General features: G+C 41.4%; 1 protein-coding gene across 3 annotated transcripts in view; it reads right to left on the bottom strand.

Annotated features, from left to right (window-relative positions):
* Window positions 1-17,161, bottom strand: part of DHDDS (dehydrodolichyl diphosphate synthase subunit) — a 37,037-nt gene that overhangs the window by 7,755 nt on the left and 12,121 nt on the right. For all 3 annotated transcript variants that reach the window (XM_070458980.1, XM_020909199.2, XM_020909200.2), the window contains exons 6-8: window positions 16,772-16,873; window positions 5,456-5,570; window positions 3,440-3,547 (exon numbers count right to left, since the gene is read on the bottom strand). In XM_070458980.1, the coding sequence (XP_070315081.1) occupies window positions 3,440-3,547; window positions 5,456-5,570; window positions 16,772-16,873 (325 nt within the window). The remainder of the gene's footprint in view (window positions 1-3,439; window positions 3,548-5,455; window positions 5,571-16,771; window positions 16,874-17,161) is intronic.

Raw genomic sequence — 17,161 nt, 5'->3', positions numbered from 1 at the left:
TACACTGCTAGTGCTTCTGCTGAGGTGCCAAGATTTCTAGAAACAGTATGAATGCTCGGGGGCAGGGGAAATGTGGCCAAAACCCTCATGGGGTCTGCTGAGAAAGAGTTCAGGACAGTCAATATCTGTTATTACTTTGGTCTCCTCACTCTAAAATTGGAGGCAATTAAGAGTAATATATACCTTATAGAACTACGTAGAATCTAAGTAAAAGGATGCCTGACACATGGTAAGAACTCAATAAATGTCTGGAATTATGATTCTTAGGTACCAAATGAAACTCTTAATGGTTGTCCTTAAACATGTTCCACCCCATTCTAGAAAACAGCAGAACCATCCACCCAACTGCCCATGCCAAAACCTAAATGTTTTGGTTCCTAGTAACATTAATATTCATACTCATTGGTTTTCTCCTACAAGAGGCATGAAAGAGTTTCAGAATTACATCATTAACATTACCACTGATAAATCTCTTAAATAATGTTTAAGTTTGCTTTCCAGTTTGTAGTATTTTTATAATATATACCACTGAAGATGTATAGTCAGAGAACTATGTTCAGGTAACTTGAATTAATCCCTTTCTCTGAAGGCTGTATTATCAGCTTAGTTTCATTTGTTTCTGTTTTACTGTTTGTTTTTCCTCCACCTCAGTGCACTCGGCCCTCCCCTTCTCTGCAGCCACCACCCCACCTCGAGGCCACATCTTCCCACTGGGACAGCTGTAGGAATTTGGTCTCTGACTCCTGCCCTGTGAAAATCCTGAGTGACTTATATAAAATGTAAATTAGATCCTGCCATTCCCTCTGATCAGAAGTCTTCAGATGTGTCACCACAGCCTACAAGGCCGGGAATGATCAGAGGCCTGACTCCTACCCAGCTTCATCTCACATCCTTCTTCATGAATGCTGGCCTCTTTGTTCTTCTAAGACTTAAACTATGAAACTTTAGTATCCTTCCACTTTCTGCTCCCTCTACAGAGAATAATTCTTTTCCCTTAGATTTTTACATGTCTGGCTACTTATCTTTAATATCATGGCTTATCAAGACCTTCCCTGACTGTTCCACTCATTACTTTCTAGGACAACACTCTATTTCTTCACTGCCTTATTGCATATATTTGTTTACTTATTATCTGTCTCCTCAAGTAAAAATATAATCTCCATGAAGGTAAGGATCTTGTCTGGCCAACTAACTGCTTAAATCTCTTGTGTGGAACACTAACATAGTGCCTGACTCAGACCAAGTACTCAATAATAGACATTTACGGAATGAGACATTTACTTTGACCACCTGATGCAAAGAGCTGACTCATTTGAAAAGATCCTGATGGTGGAAAACATTGAAGGTGGGAGAAGAAAGGGATGACAGAGGATGAGATGGTTGGATGGCATCACTGACTCAATGGACATGAGTTTGAGTAAACTCCAGGAGTTGGTGATGGACTGGGAGGCCTGGTGTGCTGCAGTCCATGGGGTTGCAAAGAGTCAGACACGACTAAGCAACTGAACTGAACTGAATGGAATGAGTGAAACTTGAGGTAATTCCTCTGATAGCCATGTGGGAAAGTATCTGAGAAATCTGAATTACTAAAAGGGACTTGTGAACTTCCTAATTAGAAACAAGAATGTGAAAGTGAAAGTCACTCAGTTGCATCTGACTCTGTGACCCCGTGGACTGTAGCCTGCCAGGCTCCTCTGTCCATGGAATTCTCCAGGCCAGAATACTGGAATGGGTAGCCATTCCCTTCTCCAGGGATCTTCCCAACCGAGGGATCGAACCCAGGCCTCCCATGTTGCAGGTAGACTCTTCACTGGCTGAGCCACCAGGGAAGCCCAGAGACAAGAACAGTCACACACAAAAGTTCATGCACCAAGATCCTCTGGGCTTCATGAGAGGCCAGTCTACTCTTTCTTTACAGACATAATTCTAAAAAGCTTGGTTGACTGGTTTTCTTACCTGTAGCTCATTTAAAACTGGAAACAGGAAGAGAAGGGAAGAAGGAATGCTGTCAAAATTAGCCACTGACCATACACAAGAAATCCCAAAGTCAAGTATTTGTGGACCATCTAGCTTAGAGAAAGTCCCATCTTTCAAGGTCATCCTGCACAATGAAGTGCTTGAAGATGGGAGTGACTACTACCATTATCAGCATCAGCAGAATGTGATTATTCTGATCATCATCATTATTAGCAAGTGCCTAATACACAGTAGGTATCAATGAATTACACACAAGACATGTTTCAGAAAGTTCTCTATCAAAAAAGGATAAAGAAGGTTAGTTCTTAAAGGGAGATTTGGTCATATGGAAAAACTGATATTCATTTCTCACTGACAGTGGATAATTGAGACTGCTGTTTTTCCTTTCAATTGAACTCAACTTCCTCTCTGAGTTTCCTCATATTTTGAGACTAAATGATCAAACACACAATCTGACTGACTTATTCCAGGAGTTCTGGACTTGGGATTCATGGAAAGATTTCACGAGTTGTGAACCTCCAGAAGTAGTTGCAAAATGCCGTGTGTTACAGTGACCTTTGCAGTTTTTCTAGGGAGATGGTCTACGGCTTTCATCAGTTTCTCCAAGGAGTCCCCGATGCCAGAGGGACTGAGAAGCCTTGACTTATTTACTACTGGCCATTAACTCTCCAGATTCAAGAAGCATCACCAGCTTTGGGCTTAAAATTCTGTGACTTTGAAACAGTTACTGTTTATCCCTCTGTTTCCATATCTGAACAATGAGGACACCAAAGCTGCTGGATTGTTGGAAGGGTTAAGTAAGAAAACATATGAAAACACCAGAGTGCCTTAGCAGACCCTCAATAAGTTAGCTGCCACCACCACACACATTGTCATTATGATGAAGAGTCCTAATGAGATATAGGTGAATCTCCCTCCTAATGAAACCTGTTTCAGGACCTAGTGATCAAAATTGAAATCAGAACTTCAAGTCCTGGCAGAACACAGCTTTATACAATGGAAAGATAGTGCTACTTTGTTTTTAATCCCTCTGATAGAGTCTTGGATTTTACATACTTCCACTTCTACAATCTTTTGTTAGGCTAATTCCTTCAGGGAATAATGGCCAATCTCTCTGAGAAGCCTTTCCTAAATTTCCACAATGAAGAGATTAAAGACTTGTAACTTGAATCTCGGTTCGGTCTTTTATTGGTTCTGGTCCTTAACTAAGTAATTTTGATTTACTTATTTGCACAAGTGGGGCTAGTATTACCTAGCTCGTTGGGTTCTTGGGAAGATTAAATGAGACAGTGCATATACACTGTTCACAGTGCCTGACACATAGTAAACACTCGGTAAGTGGTAGCTACTCATCATTATCATTAACATGTCATTAGCAAGTGCCTGACATACAGTCATGCGGGTCAATCAATGCTAACATTTTCTTCCATCCCATCCAGTCAGGCCAGCCCTGAACTCTTACCTGAAGCATGCTATGGTTCATCTGGAACTGGAGGATGGCCTCACAGAGGTTCCAAAACGTGTATTCTGGCCACAGAACAGGCTGGAACACCAGGCAGGAGTGGGAGGTCTGGGAAAGGTGGGGAAGGAAGAGAATTTGGTTGAGTGACGTGTCACTGGAACATATTCCTGGTCAGCTTCCAAAGAAGGAGCAGGCTGATCACGTCCAGAGATGAGGTGCCCAGGCAGCCCGAGCTACAGCTGCTGTTGCCAGCCCAGACTCACTCACTGATGGGGGAAGGGTCATCTGAGGCAGTAGATCACCTGCCTGTAGCAAGGCAGAACTAAAGCGAGACCAGATCAACATTTCCACCAGGAGTTTTCTAAGAGCCAATTTTAGGACTATGAAATAACATCTGGATTATGTTATTGGCTCTTGGCCCTCAGAGGTCATCTGACAGACACAGTGTCTGATAAAAGTTAGCAATGAATAAATGGTAGCTGCCATTGTTATTTTTAAGTAGCAGAATATGGCACAATGGTTAAGAGCATGGGCTCTGGGGCCAGACTGCCTGGCTTTGAATTCTGGCTCCACCATTTACCATCTATTTGACCTGAGGCAAGTTACTTAACTTCTCTGGGTATATAAGAGTATCTTGTTTTATAAGGTACTGTGAAAATTTAACAAGATAACATACATATAACAAAGCACAGAGCTGAGTAAACTTTTAACAATCATCACTGATTTTGGAACATTCTTGATAGTCGCTGTTGATACCTTTAGTGGCGAGGAATTCAATGCCTAAAGGGGGATACGTTAGCTGTCAAAAGAGCTCATTAAGCTAAACCAGTGTCACCTTCCCTGGAACTCCTACCAAGGTCTTAGGTCTTCTCTCTGGAACAACTTTATTTCTTTTCCAAAGTGACATTTTTCACATACTGGAAGGCTAGATTAGAGCTGCCTGTTATCTGCTCCCAAGGTTGTAATGACTTGTTCAGTTTGTCCTTGCTAACAAACTGTAAGTTTTAAGACAGTAAGGATTATTTCTAACTTGGTCACTGCCATATTCCCAGCACCAAGGAGGAACTCAATTTTTTTTTTTTCCTTCAAGATAATAAACTATTTTCCAGACCATCATCCTTCACTTATGCCTTAGAGGACATGAGTCTCAGATTCCTGGCCATCTTCTGGTTGGCCTCTTCTGCTAAGTCCTCTAGTTTACCAGTGCAATCTCTTAAAACCCAATGCCCAGAAGTAAATTCTTCCAACATCATCTGACCAACAGAGTGGGCCATAAAACCATAAGCTGCATGTTACACTTCTTTAGTATAGCCAAAGACTAAAAGTATCTTCAGTAGCTGAATCTTGTTAGTTTGCTTTTGAGACTACGGGCCATTAAAATTTCTGGAATTTACCATGTGAATTGTTTCTAACTCATATCTCTCCCTCCAGCGTCTCCTTGAACAAGATTTCCTCCAGCCAAGTGCTACCAGGGGCCAAGGGTACAGATGATTGGAGATTCTCAAGCAAAGACAAACTTATTTGAGTATGAGCTTTCAGATAACAACCTACACTGGGATAACTGAGCTGAGAGGCAATGGCAGGCCCCAAAGAAAGAGTCTGCACATAGTTTATATCCCTTGTGGACTGTGCTTGTGTAAATGCAGCCCTTTATTCTGAAAGAGAAATCAGTGAATTCAAGGCAAGGTTCTAGCCTAGAGGTGCAGGTTACATGGTAGGTTACCAAGGCAGGAGCTTGTGCTCAGGACATAAGGCAGAAGTCCAGTTCTTGAACACAGGCACAAGTAAAGCTTCCACTACAGCAGGATAGCCTTGATTTTTCCTCTGGGCATTCCAGGCAGCAAGAACCACACAGACTCACAAAGTTAGGGGTGGATGAGGAAGGGATAACAAATGTTACCAGGCACAGCCTGGAGACAGCACTCTGGATTTTAGCTCCCCCTCCAATCTGTCCTGTGGATGCACCCACAGTTTTCAGTTCTGACACAAACAGGATAGTGGCTGGAAATGACCTACCTGCCAGAGGAGGAAGTCGCTGAGCCTCACTTCCCCAGAAGTCCGTATCAAGATGTCAGGGTGAGGAGAGTGGTTGGTATAGAGGCACTTATCGAGCAGAGACTCAGAGACATCGCTAAGGTGAGTGGGGAAGAGACAAGATAAGCACATATCTATCTCCTCTTGAATTACTCTCATGATGAACTTCCTTACATAAAGTTTCCCAGTTTGTAAAACACCATCAAATACATTCCTTCTACCTGGCATGCAGAAGGCCCTCAATAAATGCTTGATAAATTAATGAATGACTTTAATCTTCACAACTACATAAGGTATTTCTACCCTTACTTTATAGATAAGGAAACTGAAGCTGAGAGAAGATGAAAATTTCGCCCATAGTCATTTAGTTGCAGGCCTAAAATAGATGCACCCATCAGAGCATGTGTTGTCCTTCATGTAAAACATCTTTTTTTTTAAAAAATGCATACACCAGGGACTTCCTGGGTGGTCCAGTGACTAAGACTCCGTGCTCTCAATGCAGGGGCCTGGGTTTAATCCCTGGTCAGGGAACTAGATGCTACATGCCGAAACTAAAGATCCCGCATGCCACAGCAAAGACCAAAGACCCCACATGCCACACATAAGACCCAGCATAGTCAAATGTTAGGTTGGAACAAAAGTAATTGCAGTTTCGGACCGTGAATTTTAAATCATTATAACTAGTATCAAACACATTTTTATTAATCAAAATAGGAACCATGACAATCAACATATTTTTGCCAATGAGAAATAAGTTTGTTTATTCCTGTAGCATAAAAATCCGTGCTTCAGGATTCGACAAATTTCTTGGAAAACATTTTCTGCCTCCCGCTCGTTGTGGAAGCATTTTCCCTGCAAAAAGTTGTTGAAATGCTTGAACAAGTGGTAATTGGTTGGTGAGAGGTGAGGTGAATATGGCGGATGAGGCAAAACTTTGTAGCCCAAGTTGTTCAACTTTTGAAGCGTTGGTTGTATGATATGTGGTCGGGCATGGTTGTGGAGAAGAAACGGGCTCTTTCTATTGACCAATGCCGCTTGCAGGAGTTACAGTCATCAGTGCATCCCATCGACTTGCTGCGCATACTTCTCAGATGTAATGGTTTCACTGGGATTCAGAACGCTGTAGTGGGTCAGACACCACCAAACAGTGGCCATGACCTTTCTGTGGTGCAGGTCTGCCTTTGGGAAGTGCTCTGACGCTTCTTCCTGGTCCAACCACTGAGCTGGTTGTCACCGGCTGTCATATAAAATCATTTTTCGTTGCATGTCACAATCCAATCGAGAAATGTCTTCTTGTGGTTGGGCAGAAGTAAGAGAAGATGACACTTCAAAACAATAATTTTTTTGGTTTTCAGTCAGTACATGAGGCACCCACTTATCAAGCTTTTTCTCCTTTCCAACTTGCTTCAAATGTTGAATTACCATAGAATGGTTGATGTTGGGTTCTTTAGCAACTTCTCATGTAGTTTTTTTTTTTTTTTCATTTATTTTCATTAGTTGGAGGCTAATTACTTTACAATATTGCAGTGGTTTTCATGTAGTTAAGAGGATCAGCTTTGATGACTGTTCTTAATTGGTCATTGTCAACTTCCAGTGGCCGGCCACTAAGCACCTCAGCGTCAAGGCTCTCGTCTCCTTTGTGAAACTTTTTGCACCACTAGTGCACTGTACATTTGTTAGCAGTTCCTGGGCCAAATGCATTGTGGATGTTGCCAGTTGTCTCCGCTGCTTTACAACCCATTTTGAACTCAAATTAAAACATTGCTTGAATTTGCTTTTTGTCTAACATCATTTCTATAGTCTAAAATAAATATAAACAGTAAGGAATGTCATTAGCAAAAAACCATAAAGCTAGAAATGTGCATTAAAATGATGTATAACATAACCACATTTATTTAAGAATATATTCCAAAAAAAAAAAAAAAAAAGAGAATATATTCCAATATCAAACAACAAAGTTCAACGATGCAAAACTGCAATTTTTTTTTACTTTTGCCCCAACCTAATAAATATTTTTTAAAAAATAAATAAAATGCATATACCCTAGGACCTTTCAATTTGATTAAATACTATGCCACTGTTGTTAATAAAGATAAACCTAAGTGCACTGATTTGGAAAGATGTCTAAGACGTAACATTAAATGAAAAAAAGGAAATTTCAGAAAAAGAGTGTGGAAAACACATACACACACACAGAAACACTCACACCTGTGAATACATATAAACATAGATACATGCAAACAAAATCTAAAAAGGCATACACCATACTATTAACAGTGATTATTTCTGTTAGGTTGGATAAGAAGGAAAGACTATCTCTTTTTACTTTATATACTTTGGCTATTGTTTGAATTTATTATAGATAAAAATTTTAAAACCTTAAAGTCAAATGGACAGTGAAACACTGCAAAAAATCCACTTAGGATATGAAAAACAGCAAAATGATCAGCTCTCTAATATTTGATAAGAGCTACTTTTCCAAGCAGACAGATACTCAGAAAGGAGATGGAATGAAGGAAGAATGGGGACTGGGAGTACTTAAGATAATCTTAAGTTAAACTTTTCTGTCCAATGAAAGAGGGTATTTGCAAGACTGGTGTCTGGTGGTTCTAGGAATGCTGTTTACCTAACCTACGAAGCACCAAGAGGCAGAATTTAGAATCTCCAAGTGGTAAGAGTTGCATCTCGGGAAGAGGTTAGAAGACAAAATTTCTTGGTGGGAACATTCTTCTGGGAGTGTAGTCAAAAAAAGCAGAAAGACTTTCCTGGTGGCTCAGGGGTAAAGAATCTGCTTGCCAATGCAGGAGACACGAGTTCGATCCCTCATCTGGGAAGATCCCACATGCCATGGAGCAACTAAGCCTGTGTCCCACAACTACTGAGCCTGTGCTCTAGAGCCCCTGTTCCACAACAAGAAAAGCCACCACAACGAGCAGCCCTTGCTCTCCAAACCTAGAGAAAAGCCTGTGCAGCAACAGAGCCAAAGACAAATAAATAAAAATTAAAAAAAAAAAAAAAAGGCAGAGAGATCTGGGCTGAGTGTTCAAAACAAGGATTTACACTTACTAGTTGTGTATCTTGGGTAAGTTCATCTCTCAGTCATCGTTTTGCAAACCACAGCTTTATTTTCTATACCATCATATGAGAAATAATATTCACTTATGTCTGGGCAATAGGAAGGGCTCTGGTTCAGATTTCCCTGATAATCTGAGTCTTGTCCTTTTTAAAAATATATTTATTTATTTCTGGCTGTGCTGGGTGGGTCTTCACTGCTGCTCACGGGCTTTTTTTAGTTGTGGCAAGCGGGGGCTACTCTTTAGCTGCGGTGTGCAGGCGTCTCGCCGCAGTGGCTTCTGTTGGTGCAGAGGATGGGCTCTAGGCATGCGGGCTTCAGTAGCTGCAGCACTCAGGCTCAGGTTTTGACATAGGGACTTAGCTGCCTTGGGCCGTGTGGGATCTTCCCCGACCAGGGATCAAACCTATGTCCCCTGCACTGGCAGGTGGATTCTTAACCACTGGACCACCAGGAAAGCCCCTGAGTCTTGTCTTGACAGCATGATTTAATTCTCTAATCAAGAATGTGAAACATGGGAGCTCCCTGGTTGTCTGAAAGTGATGCTCAGTTGTGTCTGACTCTTTGTGATCCCATGGACTATACAATCCATGGAAATCTCCAGGCCAAAATACTGGAGTGGGTAGCCTTTCCCTTCTCCAGGGGATCTTCCGAACCAGAGATCGAACCCAGGTCTCCTACATTGCAGATGGATTCTTTACCAACTGAGCCACAAGGGAAGCCCAAGAATACTGGAGTGTGTAGTTGATCCCTTCTCTAGCAGATCTTCCCAACCCAGGAATTGAACGGGGGTCTCCTGCATTGCGAGCAGATTCTTTACCAACCGAGCTATCAGGGAAGCCCCCCTGGTGGTCTAGTGGTTAGGATTCAGCCCTTTTACTGCTGTGGGCAGGGTTCAATCCCTGGTTGGGGAACTGAGATTCTGCACGCTGTATGGTGTGGCCAAAATTTAAAAAAAAAAAAAAAAAAAAAAGGCGAAATCTGTACAATCAACAGTTTTTTAGCTCTCTTTGTTTTTGAAATAGGCACATTTGTACTGTCTACTTATAGGTTACTGTGAGGGTCAACTCAAGTGAAATACAGATTTCAGTGTACCTTAGGAACTATAAAATGCTACTACATACATAAGAAGAATAAAGATTATTTCCAGACCTACCACCATGCTGGGGGACTTGGGATCCCCACATAACCCCTCTGAATTTCAAATGTGTCTGCAAAAAGTTTGTTCTGTCTAATGCATGGAGTGGGCAGAATTCTTTTCAAAAAGAAGAGAAATCTAAGGAGGTATAGACAAAAGTGACAAAATGAAAATATCTGTGCTTTGGCCAAGAAAAATCTACCAACTATATGGTATTAGCTGGCCACATGAAAAATTTTAAGAAATAATTTCTATTAAAGAAAAGTAAAATACCAATTTTCACCTATAAAATTAGAATAGTTTACATTAAATAAAAATCTTGGCAAAAATAAGGTTAAACAGACATATCCAGACCCAGATCCTGAGGAAACAATCCAAAATGCAGACAAGAATTAAGGCCACAGATTTCATTGTAGCCCTATTTGTAATAATGATAAATTAGAAACAGCTTATAGAACCAACAGCAAAATGATTAAGTAAATTAAAGCAAGATATATTCTGTAGCCATTAAAAATTATAACATGAAGAATTATTAAGGAGACTTCCCTGATGGTCCAGTGGTTAAGAGTCCACCTTCCAAAAAAAAAAAAAAAAAAAAATCCACCTTCCAATACAGGGGAGGAGGGTTCAATCCCTGGTCAGGGAACTAAGGTCCCACATGCCTCAAGGTTACTGAGGTCGTGAGCCACAACTACTGAACCCATGTACCACAGGGAAAGATCCCACATGCTGCAACTAAGACTTGATATAGCCAAAAATAAATAAATAAATAAAGGGAAGAATTATTAAAAAACATGGGTCATAGAAGAGTGCTCATATTACAACATTATGCAAACAAAGCATGATTAAGGTTGTTTACAGTGTAATTTCTTCTGTTAAAAACATTTATGTTATTATCGGATTAGTGTTTTAAAAAGATGACTCTGGTTGAACTCCCAACCACAGCTGATCACCACTTTTGTCAGCATCAGCTCTGTGCCTTGCACATCACATCCATTACTGTAGTACATGGCACCATGGATTACGTATTAGTGGACACAAACCAGACTGTGAGCTGCGTGAGGGCAAGCCCTTATCCTGTTCTTCCAGCAGAGGACTTTGCCGGGACAGAGAAAGACTTGTTCGAAAAAATCAATCAATGAACCACTGAAAACAGATCGCAGAAATAAATATACACTGGTTTTCCAAATATAAATACATCTAAAACGTATTTGACTATGTACCTTTTCAAACAACCTAGAACTCAAACACAAGTAACAGACATTGTCACAGCTTGCTAGAAAAGATCAACACAGTAGTTAAACACACACACATACATAAGCACACAAGAAGACTCAGAAGGAAATACTGAAAATCAAAAGTTTACCAGGCAGCTTCCCTGGTGGCTCAGGGGCAGGGAATCCGCCTACCAGTGCAGGAGACCCAGGTTCGATCACGGAGTCGAGAAGATTCCACACGTCTCAGAGCACCTAAGCTGGTGCGCTACAACTCGGGGCACTCCAACTACTGCACTGTGCTGAAGAGCCCGGAACCGTAACTAGTGAGAAGCCCACACACCGCAACTGGAGGAAAGCCCGAGCAGCAACTAAGGCCCAGCACTGCCAGAAAAATAACCCCTTACCAGGGTTGTTGCTGAGGGTCGAATCCTGAGAGATTTAATTTCTCATCTTAATATTTGCAAATTTTCTCTAATGATTACCTCTGACTTTTATAAAAGTACGCGTATATTGGGGGGAGGCTGTATTCTTTTTAAAAGAAGTATTTCTATTTGGGATAATGGAAAACTTCTGGAAATAGTTGTGATGATTACACAACACTGTGACCGTACTTTATGACACTGAATTACAGTACAAATGGTTAAAACAGTAAAATTTATGTTATGCATGTGTTTTTTTTTTTTTTGTTGTGCATGTCTTATCACAAAAAAAGTAAAAACATTTTCTGGAAGGATACTGGTACAAATATTCCACAAGATAATGGCTCCTCCCTAAAAAACTACTTATTTCATGATATGGCCAACCTAAAATAAAATCAATTAAAAACCTATAATGGAGATACGACATCAGCTTTGGGAAGGGAGGCCTGGCAACAATGAGTATCAACAAGACAGTGAATGGCCTGTAAGTGAGAAAAAGAACGTGTCACTGTGTTCCCAGTACCATCTAGGAAACACAGACCCTTTTCTAGAAGGTACAACACAGAAATGTGCCCTGTAATAACAATATAGTACACTTCTCTAGCATTCAATTTATAAAGAAGGTGGTGAAGAACTTAGGCTTTGGAAGCAGATGCAACTGAGGTGGAGTCCAGGCTGCTCCACTAAGCTTATGTCACTTTAGGTTAGGCAGGGCAACTAACCTTTTTTTTTCTTTAATTTTTTGGCTGTGCAACATGGCATGCAGAATCTTAATTCCCCCATCAGGGATTGAGCCCACACCTGTTGCAGTGGAAGCACAGTTGTAACCACTGGACTGCCAGGAAGTCCCAACTAATCTTTCTAAACCTTAGTTAACTGGGCTTCCCAGGTGGCACAGTGGTAAAGAATGCCAATACAGGAGATGCAGGACACGTGGGTTCGATCCAGGACGATTTCCTGGAGAAGGGAATGGCAACCCACTCCAGTATTCTTGCCTAGGAAATCCCATGGACAGAGGAGCCTGGAGGGCTACAGCCCACGGGGCTGCAAAGAATCGGACATGACCGACCATGCACGCACCCATGCATATAACCAGTCTTAGGGCTTCCCTGGGGGCTCAGTGGTAAAGAACCCTCTTGTCAATGCAGGAAACACAGGTTCAGTCCCTGAGTCAGGAAGATCCCCTGGAGAAGGAAATGGCAACCCACTCCAGTATTCTTGCCTAGAGAATTCCCATGGACAGAGGAGCCTGGAGGGGTACAGTCCATGAAGTCAGAGTCAGACACAACTTAGTGACTAAACAACATGAGTGGTCTTATAAAGTGGGACAAATAATAGTCACGACCTTAGATGAAAATCAGATGAGACTATGCATGATAAACTCAGTCTCGTGCCTGCCTCATAAGATCTGATAACTATTAGATATTAATTTTTATTTTTATACTTTGTTATTGCTTATTTCAACCTTCCTATAAGGCAGTCGGTATACCACAGTGAAAGACAGCACAGGCTCTGGAGCCAGGCTAGAAATCCTAGTCAATGATGTGAACTTGGTTATTTAACCTCGTGCTGTGCTGTGCTTAGTCGCTCAGTCGTATCTGACTCTTTGCAACCCCATGGACTGTAGCCCACCAGGCTCCTCTGTCCATGAGGATTCACCAGGCAAGAATACTGGAGTGGGTTGCCATGCCCTTCTCCAGGGAATCTTCCCAACCCAGGGTTCGAACCTAGGTCTCCCGCACTACGGGCAGATTCTTTACCAACTGAGCCACCAAAGAAGCCCCATTTAACCTCATAGCAAGGTTCAATTTATAAAAACAGTATTTACCTCAAGGTGTCTAAGGATTAAATGAAGTATGTACGTGGACTACTTATCAAATGCTGGCTGCAAAGAAAACGATTAGTACACACTAGCAATTATTATTAACACTATTGACTTAAGGGGAAGACAGAGGCCTGCAGAGTGTTAAGACCTGCTCCAGAGAGTTTATTAACTATCATTTATGCTCAACCTAATTCCTTCTTCTATAATTTGAGACTCAAAAAACAATCTATTAATATGGCTGCTAGAAAAAAATATATACCCTCGAAGAAAGGAAAATGAGCTGGACAGTGGTAATGAGAGAACAGAAAAATTCCAGTTATGAGAAGAGTAGAGCCTGGCTGTAGTGAACTCACTGACTCTGTTATAAATATGGATTTGCCTAACACTGAAGAAGGTAAAGAGCACTAGGCTGATCAGGCCCTGATCAGCCCAACCTGAGCTGAACATCAAGCTTCCTGAACTGGTGGTTTGAGAGACAGCCTCCTTACCCAAGTAACCTGCCCAGCCCACGCCATGTCTGCATGACTAACCCACACAGGCAAGTTACTAAACCATGCAGGGTAGAGAAAATGGATATGAGAAAACTTGCCAGGCAAAAAGCAGGAAGTCAGTGGCTATGCAATGTGGGAGGAATATAAATCACTCTGTACTAGGAGGCGAGATCAGAGTTCCAGTCCCAGGCATGAAGGCATATTAAATCTGCTTACTAAATAGCTTCTTTTCTTTTTTGCACAAATATTTGCAAATGCACAAAATGTTAACTATAAAGCATTAAGAATATAATGAACAACTATAGAATCATCCAAGAATCAGAAAGTTACCAGTAACTTGCATCTACTCATATATCCCTCATCTACTTATATCTCATCTTCCTGCCCAGCCCCATGCTGCCAACTTAACCTGTACCTTCACTTTTTCCACTAATAGCTAATTTTCGATCCACATATTAACTGACCCCCACACTGCTGGATACTGTTGCTCCCACCCCACCTGCGCCGATGAACACCTTCTTTACTTGGTCTCTGTAATAATGGCAGCCCTTTTGTTTCAACCTTTCTGGTTGTTCATTCTCTTTTCCCCTTAAGGCTCCTTTTCCTCTACCCAGCCAGTTTTCCCCAAACTCCATCCAAGGCCTTCTCTTCTTCTCACTCTACAATCTCCTTAGATTCCTTAGGCCCTCTCTTTGGGTCAGTTACCCCAGTCCCCATCCCTCCTCTCTACTGTAGACCTGCCATCTATGCTCAACAACTACAGGGTATCCTAGACCAAACTCCTGACCTTCTTCCTCAAACGGCATCCTCTCAGGGTTCTCAGTGAAGGGCACCACTGCCCTCTGCTGCATAAGTCAAAGTCACCCATAACACCCACCTGGAGCCGCCCTTGACACACCCTTTTCCCAGAGTCAGCCCACCAAGTCTTCTCGATTTGATCTGCTGCATTACTCGCGATGCACTCTGGTCTAGTTCACCATCACCACCATAATCTAAGCTCCCTTCCAAGTATTCTCTACTTGAATTATTCCCAACAGTATTTGTGCAACTAACAAGCTCCTCCCTCACACTACTGCCTCTTTCCCCAGCTATTGCTTATCCTCCCACCCCCTGGTAGGTCACTTATCATTCATTTCCTCTGAAGAGCCTTCCATACCAGGTCCACTCCTCTTAAGTATAAATTCTTACTGAACCACGCACCAATGTCTTTATCACACTTATCATCAATATAATTTTATGCTGACTTGTATGATCTTGATAATGTTTGCTTCCCTTGCCAGAGCTCCATAAAAACAGGAAATATGTTTTTTTATTCTTACCACTGTATCCTCTATATACAGCAATGTGCCTGGCCTTTAGTAGGCACTTAAAAAATATCTGTTTAAAGAATGAATGATTGATTGAATGAATAAATTATATAGCACAGAAAGATCATTCAGCTATTGGGGAGATGAGGGATTCATAAAATAGCCTTAAAAACTGTATCTTTTTCTTCTTATATAATTTCATTCTCACTGAGAAACGTCTTCATTTTTTATTTAATTTCCCAGGAAAATAAAACTATATCCAAGAGGGGAGTCAAAAAAATTCCTGGGTCCCAAGACCCCATATGTCAGGACAAAAACTCTGGAATCAAGACAGTTTTTGATAGAAGTCCCAGCGCTGGCACTTGTTAGCAGAATGACCTTGGGAAAGTCATTTCAATGTGAGCTCAGTTTTCTCATCTACAAAATGGAGAAAAGACTCAAATCCCTTACACTTAAGAATATTAATTTAATAAAATACAAAGCATAACATATTACCCAGGGTTTGTGGGGTTTTTTCTACTTTATTTTACTATTGCTGTTGTTAGTTTACTAATATTAGTACCAAAGGTTACACTCATAACAGAGACTGAGCAGACAGACGGCTTCCAAAGTCTCTCCCGGCTCTAAAAATCCCACCATATGGGAATGCAAATTAGTACAGCCACTATGGAAAACAGTGTGGAGATTTCTTAAAAAGCTGGAAATAGAACTGCCATATGACCCAGCAATCCCACTTCTGGGCATACACACCAAGGAAACCAGATCTGAAAGAGACACGTGCACCCCAATGTTCATCGCAGCACTGTTTATAATAGCCAGGACATGGAAGCAACCCAGATGCCCATCAGCAGACGAATGGATGAGGAAGCTGTGGTACATATACACCATGGAATATTACTCAGCCATTAAAAAGAATTCATTTGAATCAGTTCTAATGAGATGGATGAAACTGGAGCCCATTATACAGAGCGAAGTAAGCCAGAAAGATAAAGACCATTACAGTATACTAACACATATATATGGACTTTAGAAAGATGGTAACGATAACCCTATATGCAAAACAGAAAAAGAGACTCAGATGTATAGAACAGACGTGTGGACTCTGGGAGAAGGCGAGGGTGGGATGTTTCAAGAGAACAGCATTGAAACATGTATACTATCTAGGGTGAAACAGATAACCAGCCCAGGTTGGGTACATGAGACAAGTGCTCGGGCCTGGTGCACTGGGAAGACCCAGAGGGATCGGGTGGAGAGGGAGGTGGGAGGGGGGACTGGGATGGGGAATACATGTAAATCCATGGCTAATTTATTTCAATGTATAACAAAAACTACTGTAATGATGTAAAGTAATTAGCCTCCAACTAATAAAAATAAATGGAAAAAATAAAATAAAATAAGCTAAAAATCCCACCATGTTGTCAATGATGAACAACATTCTTTTTGAAAAATACCTGAATCTTGCATGAACTGTGAAATGACGGGCCTAAAGGACAATACCCCCCAAAAGCTGCATTCCTGAAAAATCATTCCTAGAAAAACTCTGCCAAAGGGCCAGGAGGGCATCATGTTTATTGCATGCCACAGTGTTGCTACCCTGCTATGCCATTTTTCTGGAACTTCTTGGTATGTGGCGAACACAGAGAAATTCTAAAGCAGGCTATAAGAAGTCATTCTGAAATTCTAAGTGAGGGGAATCACCCTCACCTGAATCTTTCCACATACATTCCTGATTTGACTTCCGACCCATGTACATGACTTAGGAGGGATTTTATGGTTTGGTGCGTGCCTGCTTTCCCTATCAGTCACCATGCTGAACAACTGTGGGTACCTGGGATCCAGCAGGCCTTGTTCCACTCCCCAGGCCATCTCTCTTACAGCACTGCTGATCTCATGACGGGATGTGTAAGCAAAACAAATGTTCAGGAAACACCTGAGAAGGGAAGAACAGAATAATTTACCAAGAGGGACAGGGAGTAAGAAGCAGAGTCCCTGATTACAGAGCACCCCTTCTGTGGTAGAACACACATCAGAGGTTAACCATGGATACCTCTGAAAGGCGAGATTATTAGTTTTTTGAGTTTTCCTATTTTCCTTGGGAAAAAATACATTAGTTTTGTAATAAGAAAAATACTAACTGATCCTTATTATTCACTTAATCTTCTTGCCTTCTGCTAGCACCTGGCTTTCAGAGGATGTGAATTCATTGTGATTATTAGAA

This window comes from Odocoileus virginianus, chromosome 30 (genome assembly GCF_023699985.2).
Source record: "Odocoileus virginianus isolate 20LAN1187 ecotype Illinois chromosome 30, Ovbor_1.2, whole genome shotgun sequence".
In the NCBI taxonomy this organism is placed as follows: Eukaryota; Metazoa; Chordata; class Mammalia; order Artiodactyla; family Cervidae; genus Odocoileus; species Odocoileus virginianus.
The sequence above is the reverse complement of the archived record's forward strand: the minus strand, read 5'-3'. Positions and strand labels throughout refer to the sequence as shown.